At 32.3% G+C, this 17,270-nt stretch overlaps 1 protein-coding gene across 4 annotated transcripts in view; it reads right to left on the bottom strand.

Moving 5' to 3' along the window:
* Nucleotides 1-16,733, bottom strand: part of LOC138321750 (nuclear receptor subfamily 5 group A member 2-like) — a 49,931-nt gene extending 33,198 nt beyond the window's left edge. The window contains exons 1-2 of one of the 4 annotated variants that reach the window (XM_069265684.1): nt 16,606-16,733; nt 16,108-16,217 (exon numbers count right to left, since the gene is read on the bottom strand). In XM_069265684.1, the coding sequence (XP_069121785.1) occupies nt 16,108-16,207 (100 nt within the window). In that variant the 5' untranslated portion in view covers nt 16,208-16,217; nt 16,606-16,733. Of the gene's footprint in view, nt 1-1,823; nt 1,932-16,107; nt 16,218-16,426 lie in introns of those variants that run through there. The other 3 variants (XM_069265681.1, XM_069265682.1, XM_069265685.1) reach the window with 3 other exon arrangements.
* Nucleotides 16,734-17,270: the final 537 nt, after the last annotated feature.

A 17,270-nucleotide genomic window follows, 5' to 3' on the forward strand; every position in this document is an offset into this window, starting at 1 on the left:
ATTGGCTTATAGATTAATGTTATCATCTTATAATTTAAAAATGACGTCACCGTTTGTAATGTCGTCTCTGATTGGTTGTTTCAACGACGTAATGATTTCTTAGATTCACAGGAAGTTAGAAGTTTCATGGGATTAGATGGAATTATGAAAACTTAAAAAAAAATTCTATATTTTCGGACTACACATACAACAAGAATGTACCAACATAAATCGTTTTTTATTTATTTAGAAAAGTTAAGCCTTAATTTTCGTACTATATAAACAATACAAACGCTTCCAAATTGCATGAGTTTTACTTTTTTGTACTTTTAAGGATTTTCGCGCCTAAACCTTCAAATATTAATAATGGTTTGCTGTCGACTAGTACGTTTTTATAATGTGGTTATTTCGACATTTCTTGTTATTATTATTGATATCATGTTGAATAAATATTTCAGAAGATATGCGTTGTAAATTAATAAAATCGAATAATAAATCAACTAAAATCTTAAAAAATTCATACTTGTATGTATAAAATGTTAAGAACTCAAAATTGAGATGATAACTTGTTTGCACGAATTATATTTTGGAGTTTCTAGATAAAGAAAGTATAGAAACAGATACATCAAAGTTAGTAATGTTTATATACGCTTGGTAAAGTATGGAATGAAGTAAGGAAAAGGAAATATTGAATTACTAGTCCATAGAAAACGACAATATCACTTGTATGGTCTATACATTATAGTCTGCATTACATTGTTTTTTTAATGACTCAGATAATTACTACAGAGTTAAAGGATGCGTGACGACACGGAACAAAACAAACAAAAGTATAAACATCCACTTCAGTCAGTTTACTGGAGTAATATTCGAAACCCGGTAAAAACAGCCTAATTAGTTAGTGTGGTATCTATCGTGTCTGTAGAGATAACTATTGTACCGATGAAGAAGATTTATGAAAGAAACCTTTCACATTATTGAATAAGATTGCAAAAATCATGACTTTTGTTCAAGAAATACACCCCAGAATGAAAAAATACGACACCAGAGCAAGGCGCCGAATACTATCTTCCATCGTCTGCTCACCCACCCGAACACAGTCGAAACTGGAATCTCGTCACCCGGCAAATTGACAATTTTCTACTGGCTATTGTTTATGTAGACGTACAAAATGGTTTGTAAAATTCAAACTCCTATTGCCTGAACAATTAATCGTGTATTATATTTCAAGTGTGCTCGGTAACAGAACCATATCCATTTCTACAGAAATACTATTTTCGATTCTGTGAATGAAGTAAATTTGATAGACGATGACAGATATTGAGTTGACCCAAAGTAGAAGCAGTACAGATTGTTTGGACAACGGTAAAACTACCTTAAAGGTTTAAATAATCCGCCACAATTATGTCATGCTAAAGAAATATCAAACCTCAGTGATACCAGTTGAAATGAAAAAAAAAAAAAAAAAAAAGAATCAGATGGGAAAATTTTGAAAAAAGATAAACATTTTAAAAAATACCATAAATGTTGTTTATTTTATTGTATTATTTATCAACATGCAACATGGAAGGTCTATTCTAAATTGAATAATTTTGAATTTTTCATTAGCTGATGAAGTCATAGAAATAGTCATAATGCTTAGTTTCAAACCAACGAACTTAAGCATTATCTTTCATTTGTTCGCAAACTTTACAGAATACCCCACTTTATATTGTGTTACCAATTCAATATTCTACAAATAGTGAAAGAACTTCTACCAGTCTAAGCACTGGAGCTATCTACACACTTATGTAAGTAATGTACTATTTTCGTGAAAAATCTAAGAATTAGTTGAATTCACTTACTACTTCCGAAACACATCCGCTCCGGTTCCAGAGGTACACGTGGATACATTGTCCATGCACGTGTGATTGTACAAAGGTAAGTGTGCTATTTACGCTTGGGCCAGAGCTCTGTAAACGAAATTCAGTACTCAAGGACTTGTGGCACCGAAATGTGCAGGAAATGTTTTTGTTATATTATAAGTTCTAACCCGAAATTTAGTTTTTCAAAAGCCCAATGTAATATATAGTTTTCGTTTATATGTAGGAACATTCGAAACCGCATTTGGGATTTAAAGAGTGTTTGGCCAATAAACTTATCGTTGCGATCATATTTGTAAACACTAATAGTTGTACCGTAAGGAAATTACCCTATTTCTCGTTTCTTATTCAACTTTAGATATGCCATCATTAAAATTATGAACACTGAAGAGATTATGTTCTCTAAAGGTTGAACCGAACATGATATGCATTAAAAGCCGAAATGGAACAATTTTATCAGAAAATTTAAGGGTATTGATTTAAGGTTTAATTTCGTCCATAGGTAAATGGTTATAGACGACACAAGCGGAAAGGTGGCGACATTTTACCTAAACGAATGCTCCGCTGACAAGTGATAGCTTGTGATAGAGATACTATCTAGAAAGGAGGGTTCGATTACATTGCGTTTTACGGAAAAAATATATTACAGAACAATAGAATAATTTCTCTAAACATTTAAAAGGACAAATTTGAATTGGTTTTATTTTGTTGGGGTTTAGTGCTTCTTTATTTATTCCTCATTAGAAAGTAGAGTAAACGGATCCCATAACTTTACATTTATATTTCGGATATCATTCTGAACAAACAGATCACACTTAAAATTTAACAACAAATGATATACATTTGTACTAACATTTCCTGTTGTCATTCAGAATTTCACAAAAATCCATGTACATTATTATAAGAATTTTAATTTATCTCTTTTACATTATATTATTCATTTATAATTAAAAGAAACAAAATCTGAATAATCCAAATGCATGTTAAAGATGCTCCACCGCCGACAGAGCATAAATGATATGCACATTCGAACAATAATTTGTGTTTAATCGTGTATATTTATGCCTAATTAACACAAAAAATAATATGAAATAATTTATTTCGCCTTTGGTGCATGCACAATCAGTACTTCATTTCATATAGAATTTTTTCGGGATGCAATTAATTATTTTTCATATTTTTAACTTGAAGTAAAATTAGAAGCTCAAACTTTTCAATGGTGGTAATGGTGTAAAGTAAGTAACTTTTGTAACAGAAGAAAAATACTAAATCGTCTGCTTCTGTTTTTGATAGTGAAAAAATACCATTTGTCAGCGGTGGAGCATCTTTAAAGTTTTTCTTATTTTAATAATTGAATACGAAAAGGATTTAAAAGTTCTCATGCTACCATCCCGACTATCATATGACTATCTCTTTATAGACAAATTAACATGACACTATGGATAGCCTATACTTTGATTAATGACTTAAGTATACGTTATGTAACCTAGTTTACCAAGACATCAAACATGTAGGTAAATAGGTTTTGATGTATAGTACATATGTATCCAGTTCTCGGCGACGATACGAAAACAGATGTGTACAGGTAAGAAAAAACACACCTAATATCAGTTTACAATATTTGCATCAATATATCAGGATAAGACAATACCAAAATCTCAAGATATTATGCTAGACTTTATGTATATAATCACAGTTTCCAAATGTATAAAAAAATGATTATGTGAAGGTATATCTATTACAGACTAGTAGTCTACATGTTGAGTTTGATATCACAATCCAAGTATGGATCACAGGTGTTGGGTCATTTTTATTAAAGAAAACATGATGTAGGCCTATTACATACTATATGACAACCATATATTATATGTTACTATCATCCAACTTTATTTAAAACATGACATGCACATGTGCGTGGATAGATAGATGACTAATTAAAACCATTTCGACAATGAGGTTCGAAGTGAGGATAAATGCAGTCGAATATGTATTAACCAAAACTGTTTGATGATAAAATTAGAGAAAAAAAATCAGGACGATTTTTTATGGTGAGCCGCTGCAGATAAGTACTTTGATGAGGTTTCCAGTGATGGTTACAGTCTCCAATCAGGGGTATTCGGTAGTGGCGACAGACATTGGCCTGTAACGTTATACACATACCAACGGGTACACCTCTTTCAATAGCTCTCTCTCTTTCAATAGATCGTAACGGTGGTCTCATTTTCTGATGCTTCAAATACGCCGTCCAACCATTTTTGACCCGCCCTGCATTTTTTAAAATAGACAAGGCAAATCTTTGATGATTGCTTAAGTTTGTCGAGAGTCTGATAAGAACGCTTTCCCAATTATAATCTCTTAAATGTTCCTTTAAAGTTCTTTAAGACTCCTCCACTTTGGATACATTGTATTTCTTTTCTTTGTTTGCTAAGACGATTTTTTTTGTGTCTAGCCCACAAGAACTATTTACAAGGGTCAACATTTGCTGTCTTTCTACTTGAGAAATATCTGGAATTTCTAAAGCTTCGTAAATTAGCGATCCCTAATGAGAAAAAAGTAAACTGAACATGGATGTATTGTAGAATTTTTCTATTCCCTATTAGGAACGCACGTGAGTTCCATGTTATTATGACCAGTACTCAAATCCATATTTACCCATTTCTCTAAAGGTCTACTCACCTCAACTTGTCACCAAGTTATGACATTTATAAACGCTCGATGGAGCTTTTTATATATGTCGATCAGGTTTTAAAAAAGGTCACAATGCTTCTGCTCAATTTAAAACTCGTTATTCTAGTAACAGCAAAGAGGATCACGACCATTTTGAAATTTTGGCTTTTTAAAAATTTCGCTTTTATTTAATCTTCACAGATATATCTAAGCGCTTAAAATACTAAAGAGATATAGCAGAACATTATCACATCATGGGTCGTTTGAAATCTTACAGCCTTTCGAAAATATCACCACGCGAAAATACCAATATTTACAGTATATAGGTATTACCGTTTACACTATTGTGTGGTATACGGGTGATTTCGATATTTGATTGATCTTTTGCATTCTCTCGACAAGTTTTAGATTTGTTTATATATATCTAAAACATAATAGATGAAAAGACGAATTTAAGGTGCGCATTTACTGCTTATCTTTGATTCTAAGGAAATGATTTATATAGGCAAATCTGGACGTCTCTCACCCCTTTATCGTTGACAATAAAATGTTTGAAATCGAAATCTTTGATTGTTCCAAAACAATAACTTCTGCATCTGTCCATATCTAGTTACATGTATACCGATAGTTCGTTTAATCCAGATAGAATGAAATTTTCATTTTTATCTCAATCTAGCTGATCATGCATGCGTCATTTTATATTTGTATCGGGACAATGGTTGCGCCTCGTGTCTAGCAGCGCCGCCTAAGACAATGTCAAAAATCTGATAACACCAGGGGGCGCTATCAGAGATCTTTTACCGCTTGGTACGATGACAACACGTCTATATGATCAGACGCGTTCTTTTTTCACTTTTTACTTAAGCTTACACATTTAAATCAAAATTACTGACCTTTCACCCCGCGATAACTTACAATCTCGTTTGGCACGAGAGTTCTTATTCTTCACCTTTCAAAGGTTTTCGTTATCTGATCTTTATTTGACACAAAATAACGTGTATCGCTGTGCTTATCGACGAATCTTTCTCTCTTTATGCCCTCCCTCACTAATTTCTGTTTTCTATTATTATCTTGCTTTTTAGACAAATGTCGGCTAGGATTTGGTTTGTACCCGGAAACCCCATGTCGCATGAATGACACGGGCATCACCCCAAACGCTTAATTCTGGACAGCTCTATTGGAAAAAAAGAAATCCATAGACATTCTCTTATATCAATGAACAATATTGACTAATTTCTCAAGATTGATAAGATTTATTAGATTACATATGCTACCTACAGAAGGCATGGAGTCTATTATAATGTCAATATGCCATACTGATATTTCAGATTGTCAACGCAGGCTATTTTAATATATGCATCAGGTCTGCATTCATTCTTGTTCATGATACGTCAACTTTCACGTTATACTGTCGACTTTTCCTGACACTTTCATTGATAAAACTTTGACAGAATTTACACGACAACGAGTTTCCATTATGTTGAGTGTTGAGACGTCGTCCACTATTTGTAAACTTCAGATTATACCTACCACCAAGTCTGAGTTTGTCACCTGACATGGACATGTTGGCGTGATTATTCATTGATAAAAATAGCCATTATAAGTTAAATTTTATAAAGTTTATAATTATGCGATATAAAAACTGCAATAAAATCGTTACTTTTGAGATTTATGATCATATTGAATTATCAGATTGTGAAATTGTGAATATCGCAAAATATTTATCTAATGTGAAATAAGAACCGGTTAAAATTAGAAATGCTTATTTCTTTATTGGTTTCTCAAGATTTCAAGTAAAACCTTGAGTAAAATCTTGCTTCGAAGATGATAATTAATCGTCTGAAAAGTTTAATGGAAAAGACACAGAGGACAACTAGAGTTTAATAGAAAATACAGAGAGGACAACAAAGGTTTATTTGAAGAGAAAGAGGATAAAAAATGACTGTATATATGATATTTGATAGCATTATAGAACTGTTTTGTCGTTTTTGAATCGTATGTGATTCGAGAGGCAAGACTTCAACTTGGATATATAAATAAAATAACGACAAAAGACAGGTTAGGCGTGTGTTAATATGAAAGCTTAAAATTACAATTTTTAAAAAGTGAAATGATCAAAAAAGTTTTAGCCCGAATTTTCAGAAAATGATATCAAGATAATTTCAAAACCATTAGGACTATTTTTTTCTTATATGACGATATATTTGCTTTCTTACTACAATACGGAAGTTGACACCTGAGTGAGACATTCATAAAATACCAATCAAATATTCTCGCTTAACGAGAATCTCGCAGTTATGACTAATTGCATGGACAGGAAACGAGACAACAATTCGATGAAGTATTTTTCTGCTATGCTCTTTGGGTAACTATAATAAAATCCACCCTTTTAATGAATTACATGTTTAAGTAAACGAGATATTCATAATACGGTCTCATTCGATATCTACTCACGTTCACGCTCGTGGTTGGGACATGAATCAATATCAAATTTCATTTCAAAAGTGCAGGTTAATAATCAGAAATTTAAAAAAAAAATGTAAAGCGAATTTAGAGCACTTTAGATAACGTATTCTAGTACTCTTCAGCAACCACAATCCTACTGGAGTATGAGGGACCACCAACACCTAACCGAATGATTAATATAGTCGAGGAAATACTAGGTTTTTCTATAGCTGAAATGTAAGCTATTTCATTCAGGTTTCCTCAATATGCTTCTATGCAAAGTTTAGGGTCACGCCTGGTTAGAAAAGAAATTGACCGTAGCCGACGAATATCAAAGCCTAGTGTTATGTAGATATCAATCTGATGTAGAATGCCATTTCGTATGGTGATTTAGATAGCTCATATGAGAGATACTAGTTGATGGAATCTCATTGTGAAAGCTTGTAGGACGAGTCTCCCTTCGTCATTAGCTAGTTTTATGGTCATTGGGTTTTCGTCTTTAGTTGTCAGCTAGTTTTAGTATCTTTGGACATAAGAGGTCTGAGAAAATAAACCTAGATCAAAAAACGAAAAAGGCAACGGAAAAACGTCTAAAGTCCTAGATACATCTTGTGGAAAAATTGTTTATATTCATGTCCGATTCATAGAATACTCGTACACAAATGACGTAATGTTTCTGAGCCCATTATATTAGAATATAATTATTGACATACATATGTAGTTGTTTAAGGGTCGTTTTTAGTTTTAAAAGTATGGAATCTGTGTGTAACATTCAAAAATTGAAGACAATAATGAAAAATAACAACGATTTGGCATCAAGATATTGATATTGTACTAGTGGAAACATGGAAATGTATGCGAAATATTACACATGCAAATCGCGAAATTGAACACTCGCAAATATATCCACGTTCAAAATTTATACATTAAGAGATCATGAGGATGTTTTCTATAGCTCAACATCTGTATTGCGACAATTCTGCTATATAACACTAAACTTTTGCGGATAGTTACGATCTAGATTGAAATGACGACTATCAGAACCTTAACCTTCCGGAGCGCCTGGGTGTTTTATCACGGTATTTTTCAAGGAAACATATTTTACCTATTCAATTGACTTTGCGGTTGGTGTACAGATTCATTTTATCGATATTCATTTATCTATCCTACAGTAGCGTATGGAATAAAAAAATAAATAAATTCTAAATAGTAATTATATCGTTGTAAATAATCTCTCAAGAAAATGTCAAAACAATCTATAAAGATGGCAGGCGTCATATTCAACAGTCTATGGATTATGTTGAGTACGCCACACGATAAGCAACTAAATTAACCAAATACTATTAACATATTTAGAAATATAATTCAAATTGACTTATAATATCCTAATTTAGTCACCATTTTTATCGCCTTTTTATCGATCGTCGCCTCTATCGTTGCTCAAATTATCGTCGCAGTTTTAAACAAACACTTATATTGAGTTACAAACACAACCCATATTTAAATATCTACTTTATCATAATTAAAATCAACAGGAAACTCAAATAATTTCAAAGAAATTTGTGTCGTTTACCTGTGAGTACCATTGAAGGTGCGTGCTAATTATGTTAATGCTGTTTAATGACAGGTGATAAACCTATGAACGTATCAAATTACCTTTGAGGCAAGTATTTCGACACGTGTTAATTGGAAGAAAATTAAAAGGTGAAATTTACAGGTCAAATGAATATTCAGTATCTACATATTTTCACACAAGATACAAATTCTTATTATGGAATTAGTCACTTGTAGCTAATTCATCGATCTTATCTATAGTAATGGTATACATGTTAATCTTATACTTGTTAATATCATAAGATATCATGATTTGAACATGACAAACAAAATAAATTGATGTCGAAGGATACTGATTATCTTATCTTCAAGTTGAATGATGACTTCTACTGATGTTTTGTCATTTTCTAATATTGAGCTCCATCAACTTATTTTTTTTCTTTTTCTTTTAAATCAAAGAAAATATTAGCTGGAATGTAACTTTTCACACTGAAATCATTTTTTTTTTTAATTTTCAATCACTCATTTATCACCATGTATTTGTTGCATCAACATCACAAATGTTCTTTTCACAAATTCTCTCTATACAACCCATTTCCTTTTATATTTTTTGATTTTTATTCTTATACACTTTTTATTGAACCCATTCCTTATAACTAATTACATATATACATTGTATATTACAATTATATTATTTACAACGGGATTTCAAAATCTTTTATATTTGATATGCGTATAATTGTTATTAATAATGTAGAATAAGTTAGTGGTATCGATATATTATACTAAGTTTGCGCGGTTCCGTATATAACCACACCTCTAATAGCTTCCTCTTGTCAGATATTCATAGCAATAACTAATAGTCTGATAGACTTTTTATGAGTTACATTAATCAAATTGTAATTCACACACCTAAATGGTGTTATAATTTAATATTTGAATGCGTATTTCCGATAGTTTCCTACCACTGTATAGGACATAGAGAGTATTCGGTACATTTTAAATTTGCTTTATTTTTTTCCTTTAAATCTTGGTTCACTCATCTTCTTAATGTTCTATTCGCGCCAACACGTTATTCACATCAAACTAATTAATCAATTTATTTCCTATTGGATCGATTTATTATAATGGACGTGACATCAGTTGCACAAACTTTTTCGCCTTTCGAACTTGTCCATTTTAATTGATTATAAAATGATAATATGAACTGGGAAGCAGCTGACGGTGTAACCACAATTGTATAAATGTTATTAAAGGGACCATGAACGGAACACGCCTCGCTATGGATCCATACAATAACAGTGACACGGTGTATATATACAATGCCTTACGTTGATATTGGTGTTCACAGCTGTTCACTATCTACATAAACCGTTTCTTCTCTGACGATGTGCGCGCCTTGAGAAACACATATAAAAAAAAACTATTAAAACGTTCATTGATGAAATATGACGGACCTTGCAAACAGTACCATAAATAGGCTTGTAGTCAATCAATGGGCTACCATAATATAATTTTAAATAAATTTTAAAGGGTGAACAGCATTTTCAATTGCAATAAATAATCCTTTATCAAATTAATGTTCGACTAAATGCACCTGTATTGGATTCGGAATTAACGATTTTTGCCATGTGGTTGAGAATAATGGCTATGTGCATTTTCATTATCTGCATCATGATATATTTTAATATCATAATATGCACATTTGAACTTTTATTTCAAAGATAAGCGATAGCTACACAACTCTTTAGTTAAGTGCGCAATGTGCTAAGTCAGGCATCAAATGCACCCCTTTACAGATAATGAGGTTTCAATAGAACAATATTGCTTTAAACACTGATTCCATAATTACTGATCAAACAAGAACAGTTTAACAAATACGAAATCGAAGGTATTATTATGTCAATTGTTTCTAGACAATGTTATCGCACGCTTCACTCAACTGGAGATTAAAATCAGTTTTGTTTCTGTCAATTTTCCACAGCTTAGCACGAACAAATGGAAGATCTCCCTGTGTTGGCGATAAATCAGAACAATGATTGTTGAAAATGGACTTTATTTTTTAATAGTCCACATACATGCAGGCCATGTTCTATAGGGAAAACTCTATTCAGAATATTTCCTGTATTGCTGTTTAAGTTCTAACAACAAATTACAGTTGTATAGCTACTTACGCCGGCCTATATGTTTGTCCACTCCTATTGACCCCTTTAACCAGAGAAGGATTTTTTTTTGTATAGAAAATCTCGAGACATCGAGATGAAGGGTTATATGAAGGGAAAAGTACAAACGAACCTATTTAACGATACGGAAACATTTTTGCAGAAACGAAAGAAATTCATCAATACATATTTCAGATGTTGTGCTTTCAACATCTGTTTAGCCATCACTACCGAACAGAAATTAGTTTTCGAAACTGACATTGATAATATAACTGTATACTAATGATTTTAATCAGGATAAAAAACAAAAATATAAAAGATAATACAATGACTGTTTATATATGATATCGTTAAATGATTAATAAATCACAAAAAAGTTATTTATAGCAAATGACAAAAAAAAAGATCCTCACCTGAGCAATTTCCACATTGTCCTCATTAACCTTTTAGTGATTTTTCGATTTCTAATGATGACACCCAATATTTATTTCTAATTGTTGAAAATATTAACAACATGGCATTAAGTATAAGTTATAACAACCTATCATCGCCTTCTCCCAGATGTAAGATGTATTTTTTGTATTACATATGTTTCTATTGATTTATGACAGTTACACCCATACATATCCTATTACACAGTAGACAAATTGATACTATTATTGCAGTTAATATTATCTACCAATATATTACATGACAAGACAAATAATAAGATGATGACAAATGAAACCGAAAATTTCTAAAAAAAAATATGATTTATTTTCAAATATAAACTTTAATTTTAACAGTGGAACAAAGATTTATTGTTACATTCCAACATTAGAAAAAGGATCTACTCCAATGAAATTATAGTTTTGGGTTAGATGTAATATTTTCTTAAAGCAGAATATATGCCCCACAGTTTGACACTTTTGATGGAATACGTGTTACATTATACCAAATAGTTTATACCTAGAGACCTGGGATAGAGTAACTTGGCTCATCAGACATTCTTTTCTTTATGAAAAGAGATACTTCTTAAAGCAGTCTCTATTTGTCAATAAATTCAAGATAAACGATTTATTTTCAATCAAAGAAATTGTATACCTTGTATATTGTTCCAATCTTAAGACCATGTATCTAACAAGTGGGTTTTATAAAATAGAACATTTCATTCGATACCCACCTGTGTCACACCTGTCATACATATATGATATATCATCATCACAAAACAAGGGGATGGTGTGTTCTCCCCTTAAAAAATTCCTCTCGAAAATCGAGAATATTACTTTTGATGATATAACAGTAGAATAGAAAAACAAGCGCGTCTAATAGAACAATCGTTAAGTTATATATAACGTAATCATCCAGACAAGGAAACGAGAGCCACTTCATGTTTTCTATATGGATTCTCATATTACGGTATTGAAATGGATGAAAGCAATAGAATTAAATCACACGTTTAAGTAAAAAGAGATATACATAGATTTGAATTAACTTGTTATGTATTGGGTGTAATGTAGGATCTTGCCTCTTGGCGACGTGGGACAGGGTATGGGTTTGACATACGGGGCGAGGAGATGCTATCGCGCACTAGTGTTTAATTTCTATTGATGGTTATAGCTGGTGGATTTTTATATCGTGTATTGAAATCTGAACCGCCTGTAAGATTGTTAAAGAGGGGTGATGGATAATGTCTACGGGGTAATGGATTGCTTTTTTTTATAAACCAACCATCATCACTTCCACTTGAATCTATAAAACAGTGACATGGTCCGATCCATCTTTAGCCATACGCCCACAGCATGATATTGCAGTATAGATGCCATTTCATATCAGGTGCACTAAGATCAAAGTTATACCTATATGAAATTTCATATCCAGATTTTTTTTAAATAGACGATTAAGTAAATGATTTTATTTCGAAATAATTTTAGTTGTAGTTAACTGTAAACGGTGTGAGGACGACACCGGACAACAAAGGCACTTGACCAGACAGTGTCCTACAGTGACCTCTGTCGCGCGGTTCATGTCTTGCCAAGGGTCTTTGTCACGCGTCCTGTCTCTGAAATCAGTAACCGATTTTATTTCAGAAAATGCTGAAATGTACGCTCAAAATTGTTAAATGTCATTATGAATATTTCGGATGATTACAATGCATGTGCTAAATACATTGTTTTATATCTTTGCAGGCTGATGCCAAGGCCCCAACCTCAGCAGCCATCAAATATATGACATGTTTTTGGAGCATTAGATGTTGTTTTTGTAAGAAAGAAAAAAAGAAAAGAAAAACCTTATGTTAAAGATTCATTTTTATATCACTAATATTTCTGTTTTCAGAAATGAGATTTTTCTATTCCTGACTCAAAAATTGCGATCTTATCAGATAAACCAGCTTTATCTAGGGTTAATTCCCTTTTAAGAACATAATTAACTGTTTATTTACTAAACTGAATAATCATTAGTGTCATGAGGTATGTATTGTTTATTATAAAAAAAATACATTTTTTGTCTCAGAGGAATTTGAAACATAATTGCCATTGAAAACAGAATTTAAAGAAAAACTATAACTGCAATCCGAAACAGCTCAATATACGGATGCAAAAAAGACTGTTTGAAATCATTTTGATCACGATCTCTGATTACGGGAATAATTTCCTTGATCATTTATATATCACACTTATACGAAAGTGAAAGTGGCTAATCAAAAGACAATGGAAAGGAAGTAAACAAGAAGCCCGTGAACCTTAAGATAAACATGCATTATATCATATCAACATGAATTGGGCAACAATATATTTCCGCAATATATCGAAGATTAATTCTAAGATGATATCCATTTCCAAATCTGATAATAATATCATTAAGGGGTATTTATCATATAGGTGAATTTATAGTTTTTCATGACCTCTTCTTCAACCATGACATTTGTTCTTTGGGTTCTACAATTGAAAGCATGTGATACCTCGTTCCAACAAAATGTAAGAATTGATCGACCTTTCCTGGAGTGGTATGGCTTTTTATCATTTGCAGCATTCAATAAAATCCGATATAACATCTCTAGACCCACTTTAAACTTCAAAAGATTTTGATGTATAAAATACACATGTGGCTGCAAATTCTGATGTTTAAATGCAAAATTCCCTTGGTTGAGACTTCACATGGAACATGAGTGAAGGTTATAGTAGTGAAGAATTCGGTGCATAAAGTATAATGATAATGTTTCCTGAAAGAAGAAAATGATTTCTATAACTTAGCACAATTCAATTTGATGAGATTTGTTGAATTATCGGAATTCATGGAAAAACAATCGGAAAGTAAAGCTTTTTTTGTACGAGGCTACATAAACAAGGCAAAGTGAGTTGTCCTTTTTAACGCGAATATGATACATTACCATATTTGCCCTTGAAATGAACTAAAATCAGAGACATTCAAAAGAATAACACAGTAACAGGAAACAACTCTTTATCTAACAAATTAAGTACCATTATATGTAGATAGATAAAGGCAATGGTTGTAATGCATTTAACAATTTGCTTCTCAAAATCATCTTATGAAAGAAAGCGTTTATGAGTACAGTCTATACAAGTAATTTTGCCCGTCAATGATGTCAATTCTTTTTCATTACTTTAACAAGTCTCAACAGCTGTGGCGATGATTGCAAATGAAAAGTTCAATGAATTGACCTTTATGAGAACGATGATTAGATGATTCGATGAATACTCAAACCAGCGATGACAAGTAATTGCTATGCCACAGATGAACGCGTTTGAATTCAAGATTAACGCAGATAGTTGATATCGTGGGTTGATCAATGTAAGCCATAATGGTATGTTAAAGAAAAGAATTAAGTAGATGAAAACAAATTCATTTAAATGACGAGAAGAAAGGAATTCAGTAAGTATATGTTACGATGAAACGATTATTTAAATGTATCATCGGGGCATTTATATTGTGATTCGACAGCAAAAGAAAAGTGAATTCGCAGATAAACTATCTTGAAATATAATTCCTTATATACCAGCATAGATAAAGGATTGGCTTTCTTTAAGGCAGAAAATCCCCCATCATTATTCATATCAAATTAATAAAATATATTATATTCATATTGTTTTCCACATCCTAAATACGTATAAATTAAAGAGTGTCATAAGTCCCTGTTACTTTCGACTCTTAACGTCATGTTTTTCATACATTTTTTAAAATCATACTTCACTTAGCATATACCATTTCTTATAAAGCTGTGTTGATATTCTGTTACCCAGAAAGCGATGTAAAGAAGTGTATGTATCAACACGCTTCATTATCAGATAAAAACCCACTCTATTTGTCTTTTCAGTTTAAAAGCAAGTTTAACATATTTCTTTGCGAAATTTAACACATCTTTACGGAGAGAGTATCGCAGGTGTTAAAATGGCGTTTTTTCACTCCGTCAGTGTCTATCTATTCATTCGTTAGAAAGTTTAAACAAGAACAAATAGACGGATCTGTAGATAGGGTGCTACTTGACAAACGAAGGAGTGTGAACTCGGATGACATCAAACAGGTAGCGTGCCTATACGTGTGCAGATAAAAAAGTCAGCACCGGTAGACCACAATGGCGTTATCATTTTATCATTCAGAGAAAACATGCCCAGTAAGAATCGTACAAAGGAAGTTTTCAATGAAAACGATTATTATCGTCCACACACCCTGTCATACGCTGACTCGACGGCCAACGAGCACGAGTTGTTAAAAAAATGAAGTTAAAGTACTGCTGTTTATTTGTACCAGTCCACCTTATCTCTTGTTCAGAGCAAGTGAATAAGTATCTGTAGGGAACGGTAAACATTGAAATCGGCATAAGCCCTTTGATCTCTTAATTGATTCTTATACAGGTATGAAACTTAATTTGTGCATTTTCTTTGTTCGAAATAATTCATTTCGTTTTGTCAACAACGTGTATTATTGACATTTTATATATAATGATGTTATGTTCCTTTTCAGTTCAACACAGGTATTACATCCACTCTGATAGGCCTAATGAGGAGATATATTCACACCTGTGCCTCACGTAAAGATAAAACAAAAAAATCAACAAGGAGGAAGAAGAAATAGAATCTTGACAGTTATATTATAATGACTGTCAAAATTTAAAATCCTTGCGTAAGATCGTGGAAATTAAAAATGGAATTCATATTGAAAAGCATTGAACTGCATGCAGAACTCATAATTATGTTTATTCTTATATAATAAACGCCGTCACTTTCTCACGGTTTTACTGTGTTGCTTTCTCTTTGCAAACAACCATATAAACAAAATTCGATGACTCATATCGTTTGAAAATAATATGCAATGAATATGAAATTAATTTCATATTTATCTATTCCGCTAAATTTTCGTAGAAAATAATGCATAGTATCGAAAAAATTATAAAATAATGAAAAATAAATAAATATTATATAAATAATGTAAATACTCACATTTCAGTATGTAATCAACAACTACAGCGTCTTCCTCTTTGCAGGCAATAGCTTCCAGTGTAAGCGATGTCATAGGGCAGTTGGTATTATACTCCGGCATAGTACCAGGTCTGCAATCAAAGACAACTCCTTGATCACACCCAATTTATACCGGTAACTGTTGCCAGTCCTTATCAAAACGCTTCAAAGTAATAATAGATGCTTGTTTGAAAAGTTTTAAATGCGAATATTATGAAAAAATTAAAAGGTGTATTAAATACGAAGGTAAAATGTAATTTTCTATTTAAATATCCTGAATAGGTGAAGTTAATGACTTTACATGAGAAAGAGCCATACTATGTCTCCAAGATTGGATTGAAAGCCGATATATAATCACAGTGGTGGGATTCTGCTGGAATCCCGAGTCTGTATGTAAGTGGTATCACACGGTTAACGTATATTTTGTAAATATTGTGAATGAAGAAGTGTGCTCCCTTGTCCAATGAAATATAATTTTACCATGTGACGTCACATTTCAATAGCCAACAATGCTATTGAGAGAACAAAGGTTGTTTCTACACCTTATAAAGTTATAGAAACTGAGTTGTACAGTCGGGCAGACGACACTTAGTTATAACGGTTGTTCCCACCCCCGTCAGCAGCGAGAAGTTAGTTCGGGTCCGCTGAGCTTCTACAAGCGAATGAGAATGCTTGATGGTTAGAGATGACGGGTAGATGCCACCCCTACCGTACAATACCCGGGAATCTATAAGTGTTTGAGAGATGGCTGATAACGTTTAAGGTCTGAAAGCAAGTCTAGGAATCACTGATATACTATGACATACAATCAAGCACTGGTTTTTCCAGTTACAGAAAATAATATCATACATCGGCTACTCTGCTTAAATGTTAAATTACACACATAGCCAGTGCATGATACTTACTACTAACAACTTAAGCTGAATTTAACGAAGAAATCTTTTAATTTACAATCTTATATATTTTCTTACCGCCATGAGTAAACATGTATATACCTACGTGTGACAAAAACGGGTCAAAACTGACGTTAATTTGTTTCATCATATTCTCGAGGGGTATCAGATTGTAAATTGATCATGCTCATTTATTGAAAGAAGTAAAAACTGTTTTAGTGCTAACTACTTCTATTATAGAAAATATATGAT

This window comes from Argopecten irradians, chromosome 4 (genome assembly GCF_041381155.1).
Source record: "Argopecten irradians isolate NY chromosome 4, Ai_NY, whole genome shotgun sequence".
Lineage (NCBI taxonomy): Eukaryota > Metazoa > Mollusca > Bivalvia > Pectinida > Pectinidae > Argopecten > Argopecten irradians.